The sequence below is a fragment of the Volvox carteri genome (genome assembly GCF_000143455.1).
Source record: "Volvox carteri f. nagariensis unplaced genomic scaffold VOLCAscaffold_6, whole genome shotgun sequence".
NCBI classification, from domain to species: Eukaryota; Viridiplantae; Chlorophyta; class Chlorophyceae; order Chlamydomonadales; family Volvocaceae; genus Volvox; species Volvox carteri.
The window spans coordinates 1,823,775-1,835,800 of NW_003307549.1; the positions used below are offsets into that span (position 1 = coordinate 1,823,775).

At 54.2% G+C, this 12,026-nt stretch overlaps 2 protein-coding genes across 2 annotated transcripts in view; one reads left to right on the forward strand and one right to left on the reverse strand.

Moving 5' to 3' along the window:
* Positions 1–3,641: 3,641 nt before the first annotated feature.
* On the forward strand, positions 3,642–10,648 carry VOLCADRAFT_87775 (uncharacterized protein; the record flags this gene model as incomplete). Its single annotated transcript, XM_002947360.1, has 11 exons — positions 3,642–3,680; positions 4,855–4,905; positions 5,316–5,337; positions 5,794–5,895; positions 6,887–7,151; positions 7,811–7,868; positions 8,317–8,493; positions 8,929–9,132; positions 9,556–9,624; positions 9,934–10,100; positions 10,447–10,648. 11 exons carry the CDS (start codon positions 3,642–3,644, stop codon positions 10,646–10,648), a joined length of 1,356 nt encoding a protein of 451 aa, XP_002947406.1.
* Positions 10,649–11,752: 1,104 nt separating this feature from the next.
* The window catches only part of VOLCADRAFT_120477 (uncharacterized protein), a gene marked incomplete at its 3' end in the record, with an annotated part of 3,458 nt that continues 3,184 nt past the window's right edge, over positions 11,753–12,026 (reverse strand). The window contains exon 4 of the mRNA XM_002947500.1: positions 11,753–11,970. Within this exon, the coding sequence (XP_002947546.1) occupies positions 11,753–11,970 (218 nt within the window). The remainder of the gene's footprint in view (positions 11,971–12,026) is intronic.

Genomic DNA, 12,026 nt, shown 5'->3' on the forward strand with positions numbered 1-12,026 from the left:
CACCGCAGCCGCTGATGCTGATGCTTCCGCTCATGACGAGCGAGGACCATGTTTCTGTAGGCGGCGTAGCAGTAGAGCGGCAGCAACAGCGCTCTCGCGCAGGGACGATGTCGCCTCTTCGATAAGCACGGTATTAAAATTTACGAGTAAAAGGTCATCACAACGCTATGATGGTGCTCAAGTCATTAAAAGAACAACAGAGTTACGCATCGTCCCCAAGAAAAACTGCTGCGCTGCAGATAGGTCACAACAATTGTTTTTTATTGTCAGATTTAAGTTCTAGCAGCCAATTATCCTTCCAAAGCTCTTGGCAATAGTCCCAAGGATCAAAACGCGGAGGTTATGTACATGGAGCGGGGGAGGACAATCTGTACTGTACTGTGAAGGAGCAGTAGTAAGCATGTCCGTCAGGCAGGATTCCATGCGTAGGCTGAAGCTGCGGAGAAAGTTTGTAGCTGACGACTAGCTCCGCTACAGCGGATGGCTACTACCTGGTGGTACTGCGTCTATCTGGCTTAGCTTGTGCCTGCTGATGAATGGATCATCGGTGTAAACTTTGGCCTTCAGCTGAGCCGGCATAAGCACTAGATGAATTTAGACAATACGGTGGGATTCATACAAAGTATAGTCTTGACTCAGGTTGCAGACCAACTCTCGATCTGCGATAGTTCTGTTGCTGCTCATTTGCGTCCTCAGCGAACTGATATCCTACCTGATTCTGCTGACGAGAATAGTTCATAATTTTAACGCAACATGTTGGATGGTAGAACCTGACCGAGCGGTTATGTGGAGAAGTTGTCAAGGATGGTCTGTCGTGCGTGGTTCAGTAATACAGTTTGATCGACCAGTTACGTGAATCAAAACGGAATTGCAAGCGAGTAAAGCGGACATTTTTGTCTGACACATCTTATCTGTTTGGCTTTTACGCTGCCATTGAAACGAAAGACGAAGCATAAAAGCTGTATATGGCATAGCGCCGCTCCGGGCTGCGTGTCAGACTCCTGTCAGGATACCTCGACTCACAAGTTATTACAATATTTAGCTCCTGTACAAATACACAAATCTTTAAACAACCTGCAAACATATTCAATCATAGTAGCAGTGGATTTAGGAAGTGCTGTGTTAGATGTCTGCCAAATTGTGCGGGCGGCGTTCCTTGGAGCGCTGCACTCCACCCGATCAGGTTCCACTGTAACAATCTCAAACTGCCATGTTATCTTGTGAAAAATTAATTACATTTTGCTTGGCACGTGCGCTAAAGGTGTAGTACCGATACATCCCTTATACCCCGTAGCACTCAAAAATCCGTACAGCTTCTGAACTCATATGTAAAAAGGTCCATCGGTTGTTTCTCATGGCATTGTAATCGGCATTCAAGTGCGATGCTGTCGCACTTATTCTTCACGGATGATCATATGTCGGCTTTATTCTTTACTCAGATCATGTCATGCATATTTATATCCTTTGCAAGTTTTCTCACGTTGGTAAATAAGTAGCAGTCATTAAATTCAGACGGATATGGACTGACGTGGCAGCGTGGTCCTGCCTTCTGCGGTTTGCCGCCAACAAACCTCGTCGCGCAGGTCCATTCCAATCCGCCATGATTCCGCCGTAAATGCTTAACCCAAACTATCTCTCATATTTGCTGTGATGTTTCAATATTGTGTATTTATCTGGCTCACCGCGGCGCACACACAACACCCGTTGCTCCCGGAAACGCCACACCAACGCCACACCACCCTTGAAACCTTGTGTTGTCTCATCTGTGTGGTAGTCTAGTTTGTATGTTAGTCTCTAGTGCAGTGCACGGCCCGCTGGTCCGCTGGCTCTACTCTTTGTGAGTCTGGAGCCCACTGTAACAACCCCCCCCAACACACCACCCTTGAAACCGTATGTACATGCCTGCCCAGTAGTGATCGGGGTTACGTGATGCCATTACGTCAACGCCTACCCGCCTGCCTGTTTACATATGCAGCAGGCAGCCCCTAGATCAGCATGCAGTGTTGAAGCCGTGCTGCCACCAGCACTGCACTGTGGCTGCGGCTCCAGTTGCCGCCGCCGTTGCTGCGGCTATACAATTGCCGCCGCTGCAGTTGCCGCCGCCGCACTTGCCGCCGCCACAGTTGCCGCCACCGCTGCCGCTACGGCTACAGCCGCCCCCATAACTGCCGCTGAAGCTCAAGTTGGAGCCGCCACGGCCGCCGCCGCCGCAGCTGCGGTCACTGACGTCGGCGTTGAAGCAGGTCTGCTGGCCGCTACAGCTCGAGCTATCACGGCTGCCACCGCAACATGAAGAACTCCAGAAGACCTTGGCTTTTGCCGACAGCATCAAAAGACATCCAGGCAGTAGTAGTTCAGGACTGCCGCCACCACCAATGCAGCTGCAGGCACAGGCACAGGCACAGGCACAGGCACAGGCACAGGCACAGGCACAGGCACAGGCACAGGCACAGGCACAGGCACAGGCACAGGCACAGGCACAGGCACAGGCACAGGCACAGGCACAGGCACAGGCACAGGCACAGGCACAGGCACAGGCACAGGCACAGTCGCTGCCACAGTGGCGGGCCTCCATCCCTCCAGGCCCTGGCCATGTCTAGAACCAGAACAGCACAACAAGAGCAAAGAAACACATAACTATCGCAACCTCCTAGCCAAACGTTGCCCGCAGCTCTCAGCCCGTGGCCAGCCATCCAGATCCTTACCCGCGGCCCACCGCCCTTGGCTAATCGGTGGCGCCATCGGTGCATGTCGGGGGCGCTCTTTTTCATAGCTGCAATGTGCACACGTCCGCAGTCGGAATCTGGCTGGCTAGCCTAGCCCGCCTATCGCAGCAAACGCCACTGCTAGCAGCTTCGTCCTGCCTGGCAAAACTGTGGTGTGAAGCCCATCGTCAGCCCATCAGCTGCTTGCTCTGTAAAGTCCTGTGGGCTTATTTTCGGCTGGTAACGTTACGGCCACGAGCGTTAGATCGTACTCAACCTAAATAACGATGCCCCAGCATTTGACAAATTCTACCGGGGACCCTTCGATGATGAGCTTTGTAGTAATAAGTATCTCTTTTGAACTAAGTAACAACAGCCCTCATATCTTAAATGCACTGGTTAGTATGAAGGCCCGACTGCGCCGCTGACGGCCGACAGTCTCGAGTCGGTTTTGCTAGTCAGCTTTTTCCGTTTCCCAGACTGCTAATCATCTTCCCGAATTCCTAACAAATATCTGCTGCTGTTAAGCTTTCTGCAGCTGCTGTTATTATCAGCCGCCAGCCGATTATAATTGCTCAATGCTATTTAGTCACACATGGTCTACTGGGTACTTGACTCTAAATCCCCCATGCACGTTCCAACCTCGCCACCCACCCTCTAACCCAATCACCCACTCCTCTTCTCTCAGGATTTCCCTTTCTCTCAGCCCCAAGATTTCCTCTGCAGGGCAACCAGCCTCACGCCGCAATCGGCCGAGCTATGACCGAGGGAGATGTAACGCACGCAGCACGACGTACGATGTACGATGTACGGTGCAACACTGCAGTTTTATTTTCTATCCTCTACATGACAGTCTCACCGTAATCATGGTAGTTGTAACAAGGGAATGCAATACAAATATGGCCCTACAATTACAATATAATCAAGTAAATCCCGATGCACAGCACCTGCAGAGACCTTTTCAACAACCGCCAGGTGCGTTTACACGCACCGTGTATCGTCCGTCCTTGCCTCCCCTCCCCCGCCGCACTCTAGCCTCCGCGTCATCGCCTCCTTGCGGACGATGCCGCCAGAAGGGCCTTCTGCATGTCATGAGGAAATCCAATTCGCCCAGGAGAGCTCAGGCGAGACACGCCACTTGCAAAGAGGCCAAACACACACACACACACACACACACACACACACACACACACACACACACACACACACACACACACGCACGCACACACCCACGCACGCACGCACGCACGCACGCACACACACACACACATACACACACACACACACCTGCACGTCAACGCTGATGGTCAAATCAGGGTAAGATCCATGTCGTACATCATGGATCCGCATTATATTATCCTTCCTCCCTAGGCCCCGGGGCCCCTCCTCAATTCCCCGTTCCCGCCTCTTCAATTATATCCGGTTGGGGCCGTATGTGGCCCCATCCCAACCACGTATGCGTCCTTACCCCGTTTAACACCAAGCACGTATAGTCCCTGAATGGAATCCCCCGAAAGCACAAAATTCCGACACAGGGGATACCTCCCCTGTTACTGCACTACTTATTACTGTATGTAATGTTATATAAATGATATGTATGCTTTCTTGTAGATTTATCTGGCTTACCCTTTCATCCCTTCTGACGAGATTGTGAGAATGCAGGGTGGGATATTCACAAGTGCAAAGGGAGACGGAATTTGATGCTTGTAATCAAAATTATTTGTGGACTTCTTCCGCAGCGCCTATCAAAGAAATGATGCTACAGCAGCTCGTTCCGCCTGCATCACCCTTGCCAATTAGCTGCAAGGACGTTACGCATAATTGTTGGCGTTTATTACATTTGTATTGAAGTTATCTAGGAATGAAACATACTCGGTGGCCGCCCTGCGCCGATGACCTCGCTTGCAATTTTCACCATTCGGTTCTCAAAGCACGGCCCAAAAATCACCTCAGTTATCTTCCTAAAGCTCTTACCAAGTATTGCAAAGGCTTAAGGCTTCGAAGTGGACTCGCAGCCACAGTCGCTGGAGCCCATGCCGAGGAAAATGGCAACAGCCACAGCCTGGATCGCTATCCGTCCGGAGGGAGCCGATCGCCTACAAATGTTAATGCCCGGCATCTCCGGATGCCGCTCGTTGATGCTGTACAGCAACGTGGCGATGCCGTACATGAAGCGCCATTCCATGTACCAGGCCACAAGGTGCGGGCGCTGCCCGGCAGCGATGTGGCTGGCAGGGGAAGGAGAGCGTGCAGTGGGGGGTGATGGCACGCAAGCTGGGAAGTGGGGGGTGATGGCACGCAGGCTTGCTCCGTAACCTCCTATCTATCTACGACAGGAAAACTCAGGATCCACATTCCGTCCAGATGCATACCGGCATCTCACCAGGCCTCACCCCCGATTCCGCGCTTTTCGTCTTCCCTTTCCCCCCTCAAATAATTTGAAATAATGGACCCCATCGGCTCCCGTGTCGACCGTGTATTGGTGTGTGTGTGTGTATGTATGTATGTGTGTGTGTCGTTGCGATTATTTCTTCGGCTGGATAGCGCGGGGCTGGGGCGCCCGAGGGCCTTGCGCGGCTTGTACGTCCCGCTCACGGCTCCGTACTGCAGTACGACCTGACGGAGATCTCCGGTGGGTTGATAAGTAACCGCTTTTCATCGAAGCACTTCGAGTTGCCTTTGGGTGATGGATGGTACCAGGCAGCTAACACCTACCCACATGCTTTGGGGACTTGGCACGCAAAGACATGTAAAACAGCCGTGTAACAAACAAACAAACATACAAACATACAAGCAAACCGCTTCGTTAAGACGTGATTTCGCTCCAACTTGTGTTTGCGACGTGGAGGGTGACAATTCACATCACACACACTTACAAAAAAAACTAGCCTCCTGTGGCACAGCTCTCCCTCAAGCCCTAGAAAGGTTGCCGCGCCTCAAACAAACTTTGGATGCGCGTATTTGGCATGTTTGCGCTGCTTTTCCCTATCTTAAACTCCAGCCCGACTCGTCCCCATTGTATTGCTGTCGTACTCCTTCAAGATCATTGACGTACGGCTTAAATGCTGGCGTACCAATCGTACTGCAGGCCTTGATTATTTGTCCTCACCTAGCGGTGTCATCATGGAGGCGCAGCAGCTGGCGGCTGAGGCCTTCGGAGCGGACCGCACGTGGTTCCTAGTCAACGGTTGTACGGTAGGCATCCATGCAGCCGTCATGGCAGTCACGGCGGCGGCGGCGGCGGCGGCGGCTGAAGAACCCATCGGCGCTTGCGGTGTTAGCCAAGCTCGCAGCAGCAGTAGCAACGGCATTGGGAGTAATGGCAGTAGCAGTAATCGTAGCAGTAATCGCAGCAGCAGTAGCAGCAGCAGTAGCGCCAGAAGGGTGACGCTGGTAGTGGCTCGGAATTGCCATCTATCCGCTTTTTCGGCTATGGTGTTGGCGGGTGCGTGAGGAATCGTAGGCTGGTGTAAAAGGTTGGAGAGGGTGCTTATGCGCTGCTGGATTGCATTGCACGTGCGGCCCTTATGTGTATTGTACTGATGGGGGCTGGGTGAACATTACGGGGATAAATGGGTAGCTTTACAGGTATGGGGTCACGCACCCCCAACCATGTAACACACACACACACACGAAATGAAAAGGTGGGAAAGTGGGCAAGTGGGGGCCGTGCCCGGGTTTCCATGCTAACCGCAACAGGCTCTAAGACAGGCATGACATCCACCTGCTTCCCATCGATCTACGGTAAAATAAGTAAGACAGAGAAAAGCGGGTGTGTGTTCTACGGCAGATCGGCTTCCCTGCGTACACTCCTAAAGCGTGTCACCGCGACAGCGCTGCCAAACACCGCAATGCCCGCACCGCGCAATGCCCACACGCGTCGTGTGGCGCTGTGTACGGCACCCACATGAATGCGTTTTGTACGGTGCCCACATGGACATGTATATCATACGTCTTCTGCTGACTTCTCTTTCCTTCTTTCTACCTTCCTCTCTCTCTATCTATCTATATCTCTCTATCTCTCTATCCAGGCACCCACATGAATGCGTTTTGTACGGTGCCCACATGGACATGTATATCATACGTCTTCTGCTGACTTCTCTTTCCTTCTTTCTACCTTCCTCTCTATCTATCTATCTATATCTCTCTATCTCTCTATCCATCCATCCCCCTCTTTGCAGGTTGTGAGCCGTACTGGTTGCAGCCCGAAGTGGATCCAGTGTTTGGAGTGGCGCACTGTGTGACCCATGGGTCGGTTCGAGAGGCGTTGCGCGTCGCCACCGCCGGCGATAATGGCGACGACGATCTCGACGACGAAGAGGCAGCAGCTGCCATGGCGGCGCAGGGACGACGACGACAACGACGACGTGGGCGCGGTCGGCTGGTCGCGGGTGTCCTGATCGTGTCACCTACTTACTTTGGGTCAGTGGCTGACGTGGAGGGTGAGTGAGTGAGTGAGCGAGTGAGTGAGTGAGTGAGTGAGTGTGTGAGTGAGTGAGCGAGTGAGTGAGAGGAAGGGTAACTGCAGGAAAGTCCTGAGACCCAGACATAAAAGAACCACATTCTTCGCCGAAGGCAAATGATTTCGTGATGTTTTATTTTCTGTCAAGTATTATCTGTTTGTGGAGGAGAAAGGCAACCCCTGGGGGGAAATGTCTTGTCTTTATATCCACCACCCGGATGAGCTCTGAGGCCGAGGAGGGGGATGGGGGAGAAACCGCCAGTTACGGCCACAAAGGGCTGCGGTCTACACTGACAGAGTGTGTCTGTATGTCTGTGTGTGTCTGTGTCTGCTGCGTTGTCCATTGATTATTGGCTCCACTCTCGTCAAGGAAGCAGCACCAGAGGTACTCGTGCAAGTACGTGTGTGCATCTTTCAACAGCTTCTAAACCCTAAAACCCTCCTCTCGCCCTCGCTCATTACTCACTACAGCCATTGCAGCCGTATGCCATGAGTACGGCGTGCCGTTAATTGTGGACGAGGCGCACGGCGGACATTTTGCCTTCCTGCCACCGCCGCCCCCACCACCCCTCCAGCCCCAACACCCGCTTCTGTCTCCCCCGCCCCCTCCTCCTCCTCCGCCTCCTCCCCCCTCCGCTCTAAGCTGTGGAGCGGATCTCGTCATCCAGTCCACCCACAAGGTGCTTGGAGCCATGACGCAGGTGGGCTCCGGGGCGTTGGGACGCCATTTTGCTGGCCTTGCCGGGGTCTTCTTTATCCTGGAGGAATTTCTTGGCCTACCATAAACACGCCTTCCTTTTTTTCTCATTCCGTTGATCTCCCGCCCATATCCGCTCCGCAACCGTCCAGGTGCCGCTAAGACCTACACCCTGGGAAACACGGCCCCCGACGCGATTGGAATGATACCTAGAGGGCGTTTACGTCCAACAGCCAAACAGGGACTCGCTCTCCCGACACTCGTCCTCCTAAGAACCCTCCTCACACGAACACAACCACCTCACATCCCTCCTTCCCCTCCTTCCCCCTTTAACTTACCAGTCGGCCGGGTTTAAACTTAACTTCCCCCGCACCCGTTGGGCGTCACCCCTCCGCATTTCCCCCCCCCCCCACACACACACACACCTTCCCCCCAACCTTTTCCCCCTCCAGGCGGCCATGTTACACGGCGCCGGGCCCCGTGTGTGCCCCACCCGCGTCAGCCGGGCGCTGCAGACCCTGCAGTCCTCGTCGCCCTCCTACCTGCTCATGGCGTCCTTGGACGCGGCCCGGGCACAGGCAGCGGCTGGGCGGGGGGTAGCCTTCGACGAGCCGTGCGCGGCGGCGCAGGTGTGGCCTGGCTGCGGGCGGTGGGGGTAATAGTGATGGTGATGGCAGTGAGGAATGTGGCAGGTTGTGGTTATGTGGGGGGTTGGGGAAAGGCCAGAGATTAAGGGGGGAGACTGGGGGGGTTGAGGGGGGGCCGGCGGATGGAGAGGATTCTTGGTGTGGGTGTGTTCGGGTGCGGATGGGTGGTGGGTTATCCTTAGATCCCCCAGCTCGGGCTGGTTGTCGACGGTTGCGAGAACTTAACCGTTGGCCGTTGACCGTTGCCATTTCGTGCATTTTTGTCGTCAAGGACCCCGGACCCTCCTCCCAATGTAACGAACACATATATACATACATACATACGTACATACACACGTAGGCGCACCTGTTTTTGTCATCCCGTTTTTATCGTTTTATTTGTTTGTGTTCGTCCGTATGTTCGTCCGCCTGGAGCAGGTCATCCGCGCCGCCGTGTCACGTTGCAAGCGCATACGACTGCTGGACGAGCGTACGGCAGGGTCGCGGGCGTCCGTACGCTACTTTGACCCGCTGCGCCTGACGCTGTTAGTGACGGGGTTGGAGCTACAGGGAGGCGGTTTCGGAGCGGCGGAGTGGCTGGAGACGCAACATGGCGTGGTTCCGGAGCTCGCCACCGCCAAGGTGTAGTATGGTGTAGTACGACAAGTCTTTTCCTAGCTTTTCGCTTATACTTAATTCACTTTCAGTATTTAGGTACTGCCGCCAGTTTTGTTTAGCCTTGGTGTTTTGTTTCTGCTTTGTTACCTAAAATTGTTAATCAGCGTATGTTGCAGGACAAATAACGGGCATGGTATCGCGAAAACCGCAAATGCGTTCGGACGCAATGCGGCAATGCGGCACTCGACTGTCCCAGCTTTGTCAATTTGCTTGTCTGTCGACAAGTCCGTTGGTTGGTTGGTTGTTAGCACGAGCGTAATTGTCAACTTTATGATACTGGTAATGTTTGTCACGCAAATCCCTGGGCAAGACCTCCCTCTCTGGCCCTCCCTTCAGCCCGCCCGGCCCGGCTCTGCCGCAACCTGTCCTACCCTTCTTCCACCGCAGACTGTCGTACTCGCACTTGGACCTGGTACGACACTGGCACACGCAGACGCCGCCGCTGCCGCACTCCTGGTGGGTGTTGCCGTCGCGCACCACTTGTTCTTCATGGGGGGCCCCGGGGGTTTTTGGGTGTTTTAACTTGAATACGATACACACAAGTACGACGTGTATATGTCTACCTGACGTTTGTACGACAGATGTCCTAGCTATTTTACGCTCTGCCGACCCCGACAGATCTCGGATCCGAAGGGGCTCTCCCGAGTCGATCCCTTCCGGACCTGTTAAAGCGAAGCGCCCGCCCCCCATACACACACGTACACACTTATCCTCGCCGCGCTCTCCCTGACCCCGACCTTGAAAACCAAACCCGCGCACCTAAAGGAACTAGATGAATGGACACAGAAGGTGGCGGCCGAGGAGGCGGAGGAGGAGGCGGAGTCGTCAGTGACCACCAGTAAGAAGAAGAATGACGCTGCGGACTCGACGCTGGAGGTGGAGGTGGAGGTTGCGTTGACGCCCCGGGAGGCGTTTTTCGCGGCCAGCGAAAGGTCCGTCGGTGGGCGGTTATAGTAACTAATAATCGGTTGGCGATTTAATCGGTTATAGTAATTACTAATACTGATTCAGCATTTGAATGGACGTCGTGGGGTGGGTTGAGGTGGGGTGGAGCGAAGAGATCAGACGCATAAAAAACACACGTCGTTGTGTGCGGCAGGGGAAGAGGAGCAGGACACTCCTGTGTCCGTCTACACGCCGCGTCTAGACGTGTTTTTCTGTTCAAACCTTTCCAAAACCACTCTTCCCCCCCTCTTTCCCGGGGCCCTCCCGGGCACCTAAACCCCCATCTTCTTCCCCCCGGGGTTGCCGGTACTGCCCCCCCGCCCCTCCCTGTAGCCTTACCGCCGCCGAGGCAGTGGGCCGGATCAGCGCGGAGCTGCTGTGCCCCTACCCCCCCGGCGTGCCGGTACTGTTCCCCGGCGAGCGGATCACGGATTTGGCCCTGGAGGTCCTCAGTTCGACCCTGGCTGGGGGCGGTGCGGTGACGGGCGCTCGAGACGGCACGTTGGAGACGATTCAGGTTGTGGTGGTGGCGTAGGCGGCCGACGTCGGGGCCGGGGCTGGCTAGTAGTTGGCTGTTCACTTTATCCGACTGTCAAGGGTGGCGTGTGGGTGGTCAGGGAGTGGGGTAAAGTGGAGGGATGCGTTTTCTTTTACGTCGTTCTTTTTTTCGTTTTACACGGCCATCAGCTGGTCCGCATCCTCATCTCCACTTTTTGGTGCTGTTGCTGCTGCTGCCGCTGTTTGGAGAGCTTCTCTTGGAACACGGTGGTTTGTGGTGATGATCGTTTTGAGATGGTGGTGATGATGCCTCGTTTTCAGGAAGCTGATGCAAGGTGTCCTGACCACAGAAGCAAATGGGAGGCTCGAGTAGAAAAAAAACCAGGGTCGATTCAAACCAAACGTGATACCAGCTGCATCACTGTATGTATGTATGTATGTATGTATGCATATAAACATAATATATGTATGTGCTTTCGGTTCGGAATTTACTCTTTACTGAGATCAGGACCGCACCGGCTTTCAGAAGCTGCAGAACGGCAAACACACAAGAGCAAAGACACGGCTACATGTGCTGCGTGCTGTGTGCTGCGTGCGTTCCCACCATCTTGGCATCCTGGCGCGCCAGCCACCCCATCCAGACCAGTCAACGACCCCTCCTAACCACCAGAACCCGGTGGGGCCCCAAGACCCTTCGCTCTCCACCTTAGGTGCCACCAGAACAGCGAGATCCGCGTTAGAGATAAGGGACCAGGCCACGTGTGCGTGTATATGTGCATATGTATGTATGTATGTGTGTGTGCATACATATGTATATACGCGTGTCTGCGTGCAAACACACTGCGCCGCCGCCACCATCACAACAGCAACAGCTCTGCCAAAGCCCATATTGCACACCGCCGCACACACACATACATACATACAGACATACACACATACATCCTTAAAACCCACACCACTACCGCGGTTATCCCCCCCGCTGCCATCCCCCTTCACAAGGACCGACCCCCCTTCACACCGTCATATGTCGCCATCACCTCCAACCCCTTCTCGTTGGGCGCCGTACACAGCGATGTGGTCTTTATTCCCCTTACCCAACCCCCCTTTCCGTACATTACATTCGTACACTCATTGCCGTACATTACCAAATCAAGAGCGGCAGCACGTTATTCGCCAGCCATCCAGAAAAATCTGGCCAGCACTTTCGGTAGAAGCCAAAATAGGCAATCATCCAAAACTCCGGTGTTGCTGGCGTAGCTAGACGGCCGGTTAGCCAGCCTAGGAGGGCAACGGGCGCCACCACCGCCCACAAGAAGTGGTTCGGCACCAGCCACTCGTAGGAGATGATCGCGATTATGGCTGGGGCGTTGGCGGGTTGGTGTTGTTCGCGGTGAAAAGGGGTGTAATGCCAGGAG